We start from the raw sequence: 16068 nt of genomic DNA, 5'->3' as shown, positions 1-16068 counted from the left end.
GATTTGGACTGTCTTTCTAAATGATTGCTTAAACTATTCTTTAACTTTCATAATGATAGTTTCATATAAATTACATAGTGTTATAAAATACAGTAATTAAATATCCTTTATTTTATTGTGATAAAAAAACACATAAAATTCACTATTGTAACTATTTTCCTTGATGTTAGTTTTAAGCACTTTAAATATATAGTTCAGAAGCATTAAAACATCCACATCATTGTGCATCTATCATAACTATCCATCCTCCCCACTTATTCATCTTCCCAAAGTGAAACTCTGTACTTATTGAAGGCAAACTGCTCATTCTCTCCACTCCCATTCTCAGGATGTTTCCATTCTATTTGGAATCATACAGTCAAGCAATGTTTGTCTTTTTCCCCCCGGCTCCTTTCATATCACACAATGTCTTCAAGATTCATCCATGCTCTTGTCTGTATCAAGAGTTTATTTTTTTAAGGGTGGATAATATTCTAGCATATATGAGTGTGTGCTTCCATACACGCATGTGTGAGTGTGTGTATGTGTGTTGTGGGGTGTGTGTGTGTGTGTGTGTGTGTGTGTGTGTGTATGCAATGATTTACCCATGCATCCGTGGACAGACATTGCTTCCACCTTTGGCTGCTCTGGGGTAGAGCACTGCTGTCTGTACTCTACACCTATCTGTTCTAGTCCTGCTCTCACTCCTTTGCACACATATATTCAAAAGTTGAGTTGATGGACTACAGAATAATTCTATGCAGAAGGTTTGGAGGAACTTCCGTATTCTTTTCCACAATGAGTAGTCAAACTCTTTTAATCTCCTACTAGCAATACACACACACAAATCTGATTTCTCTGCATCTGTGACAACACTTATTATCTAGTTTCTTGTTGTAAATAGCCATCCTGAGAAGTATAATGTTTGAATTTTTTAAATTTATTTAATTAATTAATTAGGTTTTTCAATACAGGGTTTCTCTGTGTAACAGCCCTAGCTGTCCTGGAACTCACTTTGTAGACCAGGCTGGCCTGGAACTCAAAGAGATCCACCTGCCTCTGCCTCCTGAGTGCTGGGATTAAAGGTGTGCACAGCCACCGCCCAGCTACAATTTTTTTTAATTTTATTTTTTTAAAGTCTTCTCTCATACAATACATCCTGACCACATTTTCCCTTCCCTTCCCTTCCCTTCTCTCAGTCCCCACTTCCCACAAAACCCCACTCCTCCCCCAGGTCCACTGCCCCTTTGTTTCTGTTTCAGAAAGTGAATATATGGTGGGATTCTGTTCCCTTTTGCTGTTATTTTGTTGCTTTCAAATATTGAGTCAGGTAAAACATCGCTCTCCATAGTTACAGGAAGTAATTTCAATTGTAAAATCCTGTGATTGAAAAACTGCTCTACTCAAAGCTCAGATAATCTATTTCCATAATTTACCTAAAATAAAAAAAAAGCAAGGTTCAAGTTTTATCTGCACTAGTGACTGCGGTGGAGGATCAGGTGGTTTAGAATGTGTTTTGAAGACAGGTTCACTGTGCACTTAGCATCCTCAACCCTGATGCCTCGCAGCCCACTGGAGACCAGCTATATGACAGGTAAAAATGCTGTGACTGAACTTGGACAAGAATCTCCTCTACAATGAATTTGTGCTTTCCACGGCCACAAGGACTTACATAGAGTCATTAAGTGTGATGTCTCATGGGTGGAAAAAAGTAGCAGGTGAGAAATGAAATTATCAAATAAACTGTTATTTATAAGACCTGAATTAGCTGGGAAAACATTGTTTTTCCTTAAACTTCTGAAGTGCAAGTCATTCTCTTGGAGATCTGTTTATCTTATAAACCTGAAAAATAAATGGTTTATTTGTCTTACTGCCTTCAAACCAGAGTGCCAATTAGAGGCTGTACCATTGACTCTGAAGACTTAGTTATTGATTTCTGTAACTTGACTCATTGAGTGCTTGAGTCATGATTCCCAAGCATCTTTTAAATTGTTCATCATCCAGTCAGTTATTGAAAATATATTTCAAATGAAAGAACCAATTATATAGAGCAAGCAATGGCAGTTTTCAGTGGGTCTTGTGTAGCGTGGAGTAGGACTAATTTCATTTTCTGCACTTGAATTTGTGTGTGTCCATGGCATACCCAGGGGAAGATACTCATCTGGAAATTCAATAAGAAGTTTTAGAGCTTCGATAAATCCAAATGGGAAATAAACAATTGAAAAAAAAAACACTGAAACTGAATACCAGAAGCCTGAGGCTGGAAGCAGTGGATGAAATGCCATTCCAATTCAATTGTAGAAATGAAATGATAAAATGAATTCAATCAGAATCCTCAGTAGACACTCACCTTTACAAATGACTAGAACTTGAGAAAAGAGAGATTTATGGAAGACAGGATCCACAAGTCAAGAATGGACTTTCTGTTCTCCACGTTCACCTGCCATGTAAGCAGCATTTCTAACTACAGAATCCTAGTGCTCTGATACAATTGGGCAGAGCTCATCCAGGAACACTTGGGATACTTTGATCTTTATGTAGGAGGAAGGTCTACCTTATGCAAATAATACTAATAACATTGGTTTATTTGTGGGCCATGCTTACACAATTATATCTTCATATTATATTTCTTTGCTTTAAAATTCCTAATAGTATAACAATAAATCTAACAGGAAAAATATGCCCAGAATACCTTTGAAAATCAATATTTTTAAATTTTATTTTAATCTTATATTTTCAGTTTTTCAGACACGTGTATATTGTATGATGAACGTATTTCATAAGTGTTACCCAAACTGTGGTATGCATATAGATAATCTGCTGATAAATTTAAATGAGTAGATAAACTCACTATACTTATAATTTCAAGAGGAACAATTATTGGTCTGTAGTGAAGGGGACTTAACAGGATCCCTTGTCACCAGTAGTTAGTTCTAGAATCACTTCGTGATTGCATTGGTCATCTAGGAGAGCTAATGGGCTTTACCTGAAGGAAAATAAACTTCTCATATACTTGTGAAATAAGGTAGCTTTCCAACTTGATGTAAAGCACATATTGTGCATTAAGTTAGGTAGACTCCTAAATTAGAGTCTGCCAAATGAAGGGAAGCTCCTATTTGAGTTAAGGTAGGCTCCCAAGTTAGGCTGTACCCCTTGCTCAGACATGGAGATGTTCCTGTCTATACACATTCTACTATAAGTAGGTGTTAAATGTTCGCCACTCAGTGTCTATACATACATAGGGCATCTTGGTGATGAATTCTTTTCTTGGCAGGCTTTCTATGATTCTTTTGAGACTCTATTTCTCGTACTAGGTTGTCTTGCCCACGCTTAATACAAGGGGAGCAGCTCAGTTCTACTGCAACTTGATATTCCATGCGTTGTTGATACTCATAGGAGGCCTGCCTCTTTCTGAACAGAAACAGAAGGAGAGTGGGTGTGGGGCATGTGGAGGGGAGGTGAGAGGAGGGAATGAGAGAAGAGGAGGAAGGGAAACTGTGGCCAGGATGTAAAATAAATAAATTAGTTTAAAAAAGAGTAATCATAAAAATTAAAAAACAGAATCCCTTGGGTAAATACTTAGTGGTATGAGTAGTAGTAGTAGTATGGTAGGTCTATTCCTAGTTTCATTGTTTGTTTTTTTTCCTGTTTGTTTGACTTTTTTGTTTGTTTGTTTTTAAAATCTTCATACTTATTGCCATAGAGGCTGGATGAGTGTATATTTTTAATAGAAACTTTTGTATATAGAAGATACTCATATCACAATATATAGCAAAAATGCAAGACTTATTTTCCCCAACTGCTTCCATGATTACACAAAATCCTAGAGGCCAAGCCTTTGCTTCTGGCTCTAATCAAGTATGACTGGCTTGGTGGAGATATTGACTACTCTATTTATTCACCAAGTAAGAAGTCAACTCCATTTTTCCAAAAGTCCCAAAACTGTTATCTTGCTTCTGTCTATAAGTTATTGAATTTTTATTAACATGAGTGCTTGTCTTTTCCCATGCTAGTCTAAAAGTTCTGTAAAGATACTATCATAGAAAGAAATATAATATATAAAGATACAACTGCACTATGCACCATAGTTATAAAATAAGACTTATAAGATAAATGTAAAGGCAAAAAATAGTAAAATATATCTAATATCTACCGACTTTCTCTATGTGTGGATGTGTTTGGGCAAATAAGCACCATACAAAGCCTGCCAAGAAAAAAATTCATCACCAAGATGCCCTACATACTTAGAGAGACACTGAGTGGTGAACATTTAACACCTACTTATAGTAGAATGTGTATAGACAGGAGCATCTCCATGTCTGAGCGAGGGGTACAGCCTAACTTGGGAGCCCACCTTAACTCAAGTAGGAGCCTCCTTTCACTTGGCAGACTCTAATTTAGGAGTCTACCTAACTTAATGCACAATATGTGCTTTACATTAAATTGCAAAGCTACGTCATTTCACAAGTATGTGAGCAGTATATTTTCCTTCAGGTAAAGCCCATTAGCTCTCCTAGGTGACCAATGCAATCACCAAGTGATTCTAGAATGAACTACTGGTGACAAGGGGTCCAGTTAAGTCCCCTTCACTGAAGATCAGTAATTGTTCCTCTTGAGATCATATGTATAGTGAGTTTATCTACTCATTTGAATTCATCAGCAGATTATCTATATGCATCCCACAGTCTGGGTAATGCTTATGAAATAACTAAACAACTTTCTTTCTTTTCTCATTTTCTTGAGAGGTTTTCTGGGTTTGAAAGAGGTTTTAGTTTATAACTTTATTCCCCTAACACAACCCAGGCTAGAAATATAACACCATCCTCTAATGCTGAGAGAGAAGAAATTATCAAAACTGCATGTAGGTGGCTGGTTTCCAGCTGTCAAAAGACCTTTCTCTTGAAGAGAAGCTTTATAATACAAAAAGCAATCAGTTCTTTCTAGCACACTCTTTGCTTATTTGTCTTATATTCTAGCATCATCAATAGAATAGGCATGTCCTGAACACCCTCCAGTCCTGTAAGGTGTAATATTTTTGGAGCAAAGATACCCCTTAAGAAGGTGCTACTATACCCTTGACAAAATTATACAGAATGCCTGCCATTTATGGGACACTGAGCATCTACTTAGCATTTTAAATAAGTGATATCATTCTGTAACGTAAGTGTTTTATATTAGCATATAAGTCACATAAATAAGTGATTATTATGTAAAGAACATAAATAAGTCATTTACATTAATGCTCTAAGGTAGAGGCTGTCATCTATATGTCAGGGTTAGTAAACAGCAGGTTAATTTTAGTCAGTGCCTGAGGCTCAATGTGAGGAGAGGTCATCATGGTAACAGATAATGGGATGGGTCATAGAAATGAGGTGACATTTTAATCAGAACCCAAAGGAAAGAAAGGAGGGTAGGGAATATGGGGGATGAAAAAGAGACTCTGTTAAGATAAAACTAGAGTTTTCTTCCCCTACTGAGGAAAGCAGAAATTGTTCTCATCAAAGGGCAGAGACAAAGAAGACTTGAAGTCAGCAGCAGATGAAGACAGAAGAGTTCTGGGATGGGAGTTCCCAGCTTGATGGAGCAGACCTGCACACCTGCATGGCGGCCACTTTCTGCACACTGAGTTATCTTTGCAGTGCTGTATAGCACCTTTGCAGTCACCAGCATAATGGCCTGTGGATGGCTAGTTAAGGATGGCAGGTACGATACAGGGGGAGAAAGAAGCAGGAGACAGAACTCGTCCACTTTCCTTTGTGCCTGACTCACACCAATCTGTTCAGTGAGCACAAAGTCTGTCAATGGAGAGAAGTAGTGAGTCTCGAAACTGAGGTCTTTCAAGGAAAGAACTTCTCTTGTGCGCTGCAGAGAAGCTTGTACTCTATGGCTACACCAAGACAAGTCCAGAGCCTCTTTCTACTGTGAATCTGAAAGAAACCCAAAGCTTTAGGCCTGGGATGCATGTATATTAAATGTTACGAGGCACGTCCATTGCTCAAGAGAAATCATTAGCAGCATCTCTCTCATTCCAAATAGACTCCACTTTAGATGATAAATTATATACTCGTTCTGAAAATATGAAAGCACATATTGCCTCCAAACTTTGCTTCTATCCTAGTAAGCCAGAAACCCTTTCTAGAGAGATTGGTAACTTCATAGCATGAAGGAGAGTTGCCTGAACTGGGTCAGACTGCAATATATACATGAATATATATGACCCTGTGAATGGTTCTTGTGTCAACCCCCAACCATTGCCCCTGTGGAATATAAATCATCCATTCTGTTCCTGAGTTGTTGTGTGACACTATTCCTAAAGGCATGCAAACAAACATCTATTACCTCAGATAAGTATTCAATGGCAGATTACAGAATGGAGATCACCGAAGTCCAGCTGGGTGAAATGATGAGTTTTACTGGGGTTACTTACATGTGTATGGGTGAGGGGTGACTTACATGAGTATGGGTGAGGGGTTGCTTATGTGAGTACTAGTGAGAGGTTCCTTCCAGGAACAGAAGTGATTCAAAGACAGCTGCATCACTAACCCCCACTGCAGCTCACAAAACCTGGAAACCAGGAGCTCACTGCACAGCTTGCAGGCCACTCGACAGGCACGGGCAGCCATGGTTCCAATAGCCTCCGTGTCCCAAGAGCAGGCTCCTGCTTCTGCTGTCAGCTGCCCATCCAAACCAACCTTCCTTATTAACCTTCAGACTCCGGTCCTTAGATCTACTCCCTTTCTGGAAAATTCTCAGCTGACTGTTTTCAGTATGCTCATGAAAATCCTTCATGTCCCCTCTAGAAAATGAGTCTCCACTCACAGATGAAAAGTCCTGTCCTACTGAATAAGAAGAAACTCAACCTGAGACCCAAAGTGGGTGCAGAGATTCCTGTGTGGGTGCTGGTGGTCACTACTCTGGCTGCTTTCGCCCCACTGCTGCCTTCATAGTCACATCCTATGATGCCTGTGAACATTTCCCAAGCATGACTCCACACACGCCCATTTCCATCTACTTCCAGGCGGTTGGAGTTACTTTCTTACTTCCATCGGAAGCACCTTCACCTTTGACCACCTGTCTCCACCTCCTTAGGCATGAAGATCATTAAGTTTTTTTTTTTCAGACACAGGAAACCTCTCTGTAGGGCTGTGGCTAAGCTGCTGGCACAGAAGCACAGTGGAGCCTCCTGGATGAACAGGCTGAATCTTCAGAGTGGAGAACAATCCACCAGGCATTTATGCTGAGTATTGGCCCTTGGAAAAATTCACCCTTTTCTGAACAAGTCATCTCACAGAATGAAACCACAAACTCCCCACTCCTTTTTTCTGGTGTCTGTTGGTACCAAGAGATGGCAAAATGACCAGAAATTGTGTCACATCTATAAATGACATTCTGTCCCATTTCTGTAACTTCATGACTAGGAGTCTGTGTGACTCCAGGTTCCATGTGTCCTGTGGAGGAGACAGAAGGCAAAAAAAGGAATGAAGAGAAATTTAAGAATTGCTCCTATGTAAATGCAGATGAGAGCTTCCCAAGTGCTTTCTAGACTCACACCCACAGTACCAAAGTTTACCCAGCAAAGGAGAGCACTGTCCATGGTAGGGTCACATAGGACCAGAGGATTCACAACTGGGGCTTTGGTTGCTAACAGACCATAAGGGAAAGTCCACAATGTCACTGTCTGTGCTACACTCAATCTCCAGGGTGCCATCAAGAGAATAGAAACCAGAGTGCCCATCATGGGTATGAGATGCCCCAATGTAGCCCCATGGATATTCTAAAGGATGCAGTGTGCATTAAATCATGGGCTGACAGGGTTTACAGTTTCAGACAGTGAGACCAAGGTCAGAACTTGAAAAGAATCATAGGCTCTCCTCTTTTTTTTTCTGATGGCCAGTGAAAAGCTGCATGCCAGAGGCTCTGAGCGTGGTGGTGGTTTTCAATGTGATGAAACTAAAGAAACAGACAGATGTTGGTAAGAGTTGGCTTCCAGCTGAATGCGTGGAAACACACCAGTGCAGTTTCTATGTGCGGGATTCAGAGAAAGTTTCTGTGCAGACAAAGCATTTTGATCAGAGCTAATGTGTAAGACTAGCTAAAGATGGAGAAAAAAGAAATGCTGGCATAGACAACATCAGAAATACAGAACTACTAAAGACTATATGTGTGTGTGTGTGTGTGTGTGTGTGTGTGTGTGTGTGTGTGTGTGTGTGTGTGTGTGTATGTGTGTGTGTGTGTGTGTGTGTGTGTGTGTGTATGTATGTATTTCAAACACATTTCCCAAAGGCTATGGTCATCTCCTGCCCGGTCATCTGGCTCCAGACCTGGCATCCTTTCTTAGATTCTTAGCCTCTGATTCCTCACGACTTAGTGCTTCCTGGATCTGGTGGCAACAGTACTGGAGAAGAGGCTTTGAAGTGGCAGGACCGAAAGTATACAGAACAGGATGCCTCTCTCAGAAAGATGTCTCACTTTCTAGCCCTGGATTGAATCTAACTATGTACTGAGGTGTTTTGTAAGCTATTAGTTGAAATGATTCACTTTCTAGCAGGTTTATTTTCTCTCAATTACAAAATCATTTAAAAATGAACCCCACAAGTATTTATCTTCTCATCAGTTGGCAGGAAAGCCAAGCGCAGTAAAGGAAGCACCACCCCTAAACATGACCATGAAATCTAGAGGTGCTACATGGGTTGAGTTGGAAGGTAGTATTATGGTTTGCAACATCTGCCTTGGGTCCTACAGGAAATGTTCAATGGAGCCCTCAGTTGTCCCACAGCTTCCTGGAGTTGTAGGTTTGTGTACAGAGAGCTGATGAATCTGCAGGGCTGTGTCTTTGCTGCTGGCACAGAAATACACAGCTGAGTCTTCTGGCTCCAGGGCAGACAGGTGAAGGAATAACTTGGAGGTGTCTGGACATTCAGGTGAGAAACGACTGGGCACAGTCTCATTTTGAATCAGTTGTTTAAGATTGTAGAAGAACATGAGCTCTGGCGGCTTCTCGGCGTTCTGTTTATACCAGTACATGGCATTATTTCCCAGATATTGTTCACATTGCAAAGATTTACTATTTGCTCTTCCCATGACCAGATATCTAGGTATCTGAGAAATTTTAGTGTTCATGAGCACTGTGGGAAGAAGAGGGCAAAATTTAGACATGGTTCAGGAAAAAAGGTGATGGCTTCAGCTAAAAGAAATTTGGAGCTAGGAGCCAGAAGCATCCAAGACTCACCTGCCTCTAGGAGACATAGGAAAATATAGAAGAGCAGCCAGCATCTCATGGTGGAATCAGGTCCCAGATGGGCGTTGTGTAGCAAGATACCCTGGATGGCAGCTGGGTCTATCCCTCGTGGCACTGATTGGTGCTTTTGCCTGTGATGTCACTATCCTTTTTAGTTTCTCCTGCTCCAAGAGATGTTTCCTTTTCCCCATTCACAGTCAACTTAGATTGTACTAGAAGGTGAATTTACTGAGCTAGGAGGAATGAATGTTTAAAAAAACGACAACTCAACTTTTTAACCCTCAGAGGTATTTCTAGAAGTTGTTCCCATGCTTGTAGCTACAGTCTCATCGCGCAGTTCTTCACCGCCACCCTCTCCCAGGGCCCTCTCTAACACAGCCCATTTCTCCTTCAAAAGATCCCCTTCCTCTCCTGCTCGGTTTCAAGGAATAGCACCCTCAAACTGCTGTTCTGGTTCATGCTTAACGGTGGTGGCTCAGCTTTATGGAAGGTAGGGGTGGTTTATAGTGATGGTTAGATGATTTTGAATGCCTATTTATCATTTGAAGTGTATGACTGTGGTGTCATTCAGAAGCCAGACACTGGTTAAGACACTGAAGAGAATGTAAAATGGATGAGACAGCCCGTGTGCATGTTGTTTGAGGTATAGAACTTGAGTAGGTGTAGAGGAAAGATATTGTATATAAGATGCTGAAACAGACATCATTTGATATTAGACCAAGGGAAATCAATTAGAAATTTATGCCAGCGTTTTTGAGATGTCTACAACTGAGGCTTCCACCTAACAAGGAGTCCAGATGGGTGAGATTTCCCCCTTTTCCCACCCTCCAGTGGCTCATCTTCCCCATCACCAACTTCATAGATATCCTTAGATCACAGCTCCATCCTGTGGCCAAAGTGGCCCATTTACACACCGTAAGTCTCACTCTGATTTCTGCTAAGCAGAGGTTGGCAGTGCCGGGATTCTTACTCAGCAAGGAGTCAAGTGGGTGTTAGCTATGCATCTTGTGTGGAGCTTATAGGCCAAATTGGTTTGTTCAGTCTTCAGTGACCAACAACTAGGAGCAAGCAACAAAACACCATGTTCACCCACAGATTAGCAGGACAATTAAGCATATTCATAGATAACCAGAAAATAAAATTCTAATATATTTAAGGAAGTCATTTTGTATTGTAGTGTTTAAATCATTTCATATGTGTAAATATGACATTTCTCACCTGTACAACCAGAAAAGCTGAGATGAAACAATCCAAGCTCTGTCCATTTTTGGAATGTTAGAAATGGAACTAGCCTCATCATGACTTCCCATACCCTTCCAATGGAGACAAATTGGGGTGGCCCAACATGATTGCTTCTATTTCCTTATATAAAATGTGTATTGCATTTGACCACTTAGGTACTAGATACTACCTTTATTAAAACATATCTCTATGAAGATGTTGAGTTTTTGTTTTTAGTCTAGAAAATGTGTGGTCCATAACTCCTAAATAAATTGGAGTATTCACTTATTGCTGTGTATATTTTACTAATTAATCATGGTGCACTGTACTTGAGGATTAACAATTTCAAGACAGCTAGAATTTGGGGCACAGAGTGCTGAAAAGGAACCCAAAGAATCTGAATAAATAGATCTTTTTTGAGAGAACACTATTGAATTTGTGGGTGCAGAGGTTGGGCTACCTGAAGGCAGAATGGAGAACATTCTGGAAGGCTAGAAAGTTGAGAAGAATTTTCAGCAGACAGTTAGGGCTAGAGGACTCTGGCATTTGGGCTTCATTATATAGGAGAGACATTGGTAAAACACTTTGGTTTTTTTTTTTTTTTTTTTTTTTTTTTTTTTTTTCAATGAGTTTTTTTTTTTTTTTATTAATTTATTTTGCAATACAATTCAGTTCTACATATCAGCCACGGATTCCCTTGTTCTCCCCCCTCCCGTCCCCCTCACCTTCCCCCCAACCCCCCCCCCCATTCCCATCTCCTCCAGGGCAAAGCCTTCCCCACAGACTGAGGTCAACCTGGTAGACTCAGTCCAGGTAGGTCTAGTCCCCTCCTCCCAGGCCGAGCCAAACAATCCTGCATAGGCCCCAGGTTTCAAACAGCCAACTCATGCAATGAGCACAAGATCTGGTCCCACTGCCTGGATGCCTCCCAAACAGATCAAGCCAATCAACTGTCTCATCCATTCAGAGGGCCTGATCCAGTGGGGACCCCTCAGCCATTGGTTCATAGTTCATGTGTTTCCATTCATTTGGCTATTTGTCCCTGTGCTTTATCCAACCTTGGTCTCAACAATTCTCGCTCATATAAACCCTCCTCATTCTCGCTAATTGGACTCCCAGAGATCCACCCGGGGCCTAGTCATGGATCTCTGCATCCAGATCCCTCAGTAGTTGGATGAGGTTTCTAGCACAACAATTAGCTACACTTTGGTTTTTACAGAAAGTCTGTGAATGAGCAAAAATAGCTATGTGCTAGGACTCCCTAATAGGGAGAGTAAGGCTGAACTTGTCCCTACAAAATGCTGCATTCAAACACTGGATAAAATAGGACTTGTATAAGAAAGTGACTAACTCAGAACATCCACACTATCACTAACAATGGCTCACATTAACTGCTTTATACCATGTCTTACAGAATATTTGTGTCTTCTCTTGGTGAGTCTCACCCATCTAGCCCATACCACTGTTGTATTGTACCAAAATACAAATGTAATCATATGTTGAGGGGGTCCCTGCAAGTGGTCACGGCAGGCAGGGAAGAGAACCAGGAACAGGTGAGAATGAAAACTTGTCTCAGATTGGCTCGGTCAACATGGATCAAACTCTGGGGAGCCTGATGACTGATGATTTATTCCCAGTGAATTTAAACATGGTACAATTTGGGGGAAAATTCCTGGTATAGCACAACACCCAGTGAGGAAGGAAGTGTAATTACATCAAAACTCGACTCAGAATACATGTGATTTCTTCTAGAGACAGGCTAACCTGTACAACCTCAAGAGTCTACAGAATGATATAGCCTAGTCTTGATCATACAGAGAGTGTAGAGGTCATTTGAGCTATTAACCACCTCTGTTCTTGGTTGTGGGAGCTTGGGGAAGGCCCTGGACATACAGATAATGTATGAATCATTTAGACTATGAGGTAACTCCAGTCCTGGAACAATATTATGTAACTCTAGTAAGCCCAATAGCTCACTACTACATGGAAATTTATAGCTAAAGTCCTTTCTGTGTCTCAAACTATCCTCCAGCATCTACTGCTGCCTACTTTTGGAGAAGGATGAAAGACAACAGAATAGGGAGAACAATTGTGTTAGTTGATGAGAAGGGGTCCTCACGTAGATGCCTGACTCAAACAACTTCTCCCTCATCTTTTCTTTTTAGTTTACCTGTGGCCATGGACACTCCTGCTTCTCCAGATACATTTCTCTTGAAACAAACAAACAAACAAAAACAACCCTCAGTGATGATCTGAGTTTCCTGTAGCATCTTAGAATCAATTATTTTGCTCTGCCCTTTAGATTTGTGCTCCTCAAATACTTGTAGAAACCATCTGCCTTCAATTCTAATGTTACAGGCAATACATACATGGCAGAAAAGAAGAAGCAGTGTCTTCTCTCAGTTAATATGTCCAGGGTCTTTCATTGTTGGCAGAGTCTAGGTACTTGGGTGACTATGTCAATTACCATTCTGGCTAATCTGCAGAATTCTGTAAGACTCATCTGTGCATAAAACACAGAACTAATTCACCTCATGGACTGTCATAGGAGGTTAGGCCATAACTGAAAAGCCCTGGGGACATGGAGCATGAGGTGTGGGTTAACGCTCAACCCCCACTGCTTCCTGGCTGGCTGGGTTTGTGCACAGGGAAGCAGTGGCTCTGCATGGCTGTGTCATAGCTGCTGGCACAAAAGTACACAGCAGTGTCATCCAGTTCTAAAGACTTGACATGAAGATTCAAAAGAGCTTTATCTGGAGACTGAGGTGAGAAGCGACTTGGAACTGATTCATTTAAAATGAGTTGCTTATTATTGTAGATAAACATAATCTTCAGCAATTGCTTAGAGTCTTGCTTGTACCAGTACATAGCATCATGGCCCAGCTTTTGTTCACACTCGAGAAATGCTTTATTTCCCACCTGTGTGACAAGATGTTTTGGAGTCTGGAAAACAGCCGTCTCCAGGGGACCTGTGGAAAAAATCATCAGAATTCAGGGAAATTTCAGAAGTAAGCATGCTCAAAGGACTCAAACAGGATCACATCTTCTTGCCTAGGAACTCAACTACTCACCTACTCCCAAGAGGCAGAAGGCCACACAGCTTAGGAACCTGGAACCCATGGTTGGGTCAGGGCAGACCAGATAAGTCCTTACCTCAGGGTTCTACTGCTGTTATCAGAGCAGGCAGTAGGCTCCACTATAGCTGACATGTGATTTGTCTATCTACCACTGAAGTCAGAAAGGCACTTGATTCATCAATACAGACAGACAGACAGACATATGCGAGCATGCATGTGTGTGCGCACACACACAGAGGCAGAGAGAAACTGAGACATAGACAGAGAGAGGAAGTCAGGCATTGGTAGTACAATCAAGAATAAACCCAGACAGTTCACATGCATTTTAAGGAGCACAGAACTAGTATCAAGGCTGTAGCAGTGAAGGAAAGAAGAATGACTATGAGCCTTCCTGGAGGGTCAAGTGCAGCTTACTTATTTCAGACCTTAAATGCCAATGTGGTGCAAAGGAAGACAAAAATAATCTCATTCTTAGGATAGTACTATTCTCATAGGAATAAAAAGAATGGAATCCGAGTGTGGAGTCCTAACTCCTATGATCCCAGCACTCAGAAGGCTGAGATAGGAAGATTGCTGAGTTCAAGGCCAACCTAGCTATAAGGCCAGGCCAGCCAGAGTTAAAGAGCAAGGCCCTACCTCATAAAACCAAATTTAGAAAATATACAGATTACCTGTGGATCAAGAATATGAAGTACATGCTCTGTGGAAGGCAGGAATTCATTTTAAAGCACTTTATGCAGCATTCCCATTTTCTCATCTGCAGAACAGTGGGCTAAGAATAATTTTCAAGTTCTGTGAAACTCCGGCACACACTGCTTCGTTACATTACAAAGCTTACGTGTGCAGTGTTTCAAAGGAGGAAGTAAGGAAGCAAAAAGAGAAAGAAGCAGGGAGAAAGAAAGGAAGATGAGGAGAGGAAAGGGAAGGAAAGGGAGGGGAAGGGAGAAAGAGGATAAGGAGGAGAGACAGAGATGGAGGAAGAGAGAATGTAATGAAAAGATTGGAAAGAAAAGGAAACAAGAAAGAGAGGGGTGGGATGAACACGGTAAGGGGCAGGTCACTCTGGTGATCACAACCGTGAAAATACTTGAAGAATAGATTTTAAGTAATTATCTAGCCTACTACTACTTTCTTCAAATATTCTTGACACAATCAGGTGGACACCCCTAGAAATGATGCTAGAATGACCCTAACTTAAAAAAAAAACCAACAAACTTTTTTCATAGGAAGCAATGTTAGTTCTAAGTACTACTAAATATTGTTTTAAAGAATTAAAAAACCAGAAGATTTTGTCAGGATTTTTCAGTAATTGCCTGGAGGATAGGAAGAAACAAATTCTGTTGTATAGTCTCCTTCAGATAGGTCTAAAAAGAGACAAATCCTGTTGCATAGTTTCCTTTCTGATAGGTCTAGCTGAACGAGAAAGGGGAGATCTGAACAGAGAGAACCCAGAGGTGAGTCTGCCATCCCTGGCAAGGGCCAGACTTCAGTAAGAAAAGGCAAGGGAGGGGGTGTATGAAAATGAAGCAATTGTAGCTTAGCTGTCACCTAAAAATAGGAATGTATAAGAGCAGTGGGGATAGGGCTGAAGGCTGGAGAAGAACCAGAACAAACAGGAAGTGGACTAAGCAACAGCCAGGTGCTTATTCTGGTTACTGATCCTGAATTTGGCTCCTTTAAGCTCTTATATTTGGCCACACTGGAGAATGTGTTTCAGTGGGGGAAAGCATGTTTCTCTGTTCTGTGTATGAAATCATCTACTTTGGACCAAAACTTCCTTTGTCGCTTCTGCTTTGGGTGGCTTCCATCAGAATAAACTCCCTGAGCAGTCAGGGGACACTGCTGGGTGCTCTGGCAGAGCAGGATGGAGACAGAATGTCCACAGCCAGTCCTGTCAGGTGCTTAGTGCTGCACAGGAGCCCCAGGAGATTCCATTGTCCCAGATGTTCCCTGCCCTGGGCTCAGGCTGTTTCTCAGGTATCCTAAGGAACAAGGCACAGGGCAGCCTTTCTGTTCTGCTCAGAGAGGGGTGGATTAGAGTAACTCTGCCCAGGAAGAGGAAAATCAGCATTCTCACAGGCAAAAAAAATGCAACAGTCAACATACATACTGTTTCTTATTATTGACAGTTTCCCAAGTAAAAATCCAGACCAAACTGAAGGAGACATCACATTACAGGTCATTTGCCCTCCAGCTTTACAAAGTATCAGTTGTTTTGTTTGCCTATTTAACTACTGAGTTCTCATCTGTCCTCCTTAAGTAATGACATGTGCTATTCGTACTATTGTATGGGTCACAAAGCATTTAAACTAGTTTCTTGAAAAGAACAATTAAAAATATTTGTAGTATATTAATTATTAATATCAATTAAATGTAATAATATAAATTATAGGCCCTTTTTAGTTTTAAAAGTAGTAATATTTTACCTTATTTTCACAATTGGGAAGAAATTGTAGATACTTTATGTGATTACTAGTGAGAAAAATCCAAAAGATCATGAATTTCATGCCCTAAATTAAAGTCCTCAGTATTAAATTTTAATTTTGATGCTAG

General features: G+C 40.9%; 1 gene segment (V, D, J or C); it reads right to left on the bottom strand.

Moving 5' to 3' along the window:
* The window catches only part of LOC128098744 (T-cell receptor beta-1 chain C region-like), a 431175-nt gene extending 417617 nt beyond the window's left edge, over positions 1 to 13558 (bottom strand). The window contains 2 exon segments of the C gene segment in view: positions 13116 to 13407; positions 13510 to 13558. Of these exon segments, the coding sequence occupies positions 13116 to 13407; positions 13510 to 13558 (341 nt within the window).
* Between the last annotated feature and the right edge of the window lie 2510 nt (positions 13559 to 16068).

Source organism: Peromyscus californicus, unplaced genomic scaffold, assembly GCF_007827085.1.
Source record: "Peromyscus californicus insignis strain IS unplaced genomic scaffold, ASM782708v3 Scaffold_6__1_contigs__length_162567912, whole genome shotgun sequence".
Classification (NCBI taxonomy): domain Eukaryota; kingdom Metazoa; phylum Chordata; class Mammalia; order Rodentia; family Cricetidae; genus Peromyscus; species Peromyscus californicus.
This window is presented reverse-complemented; position numbering and strand designations above follow the sequence as displayed.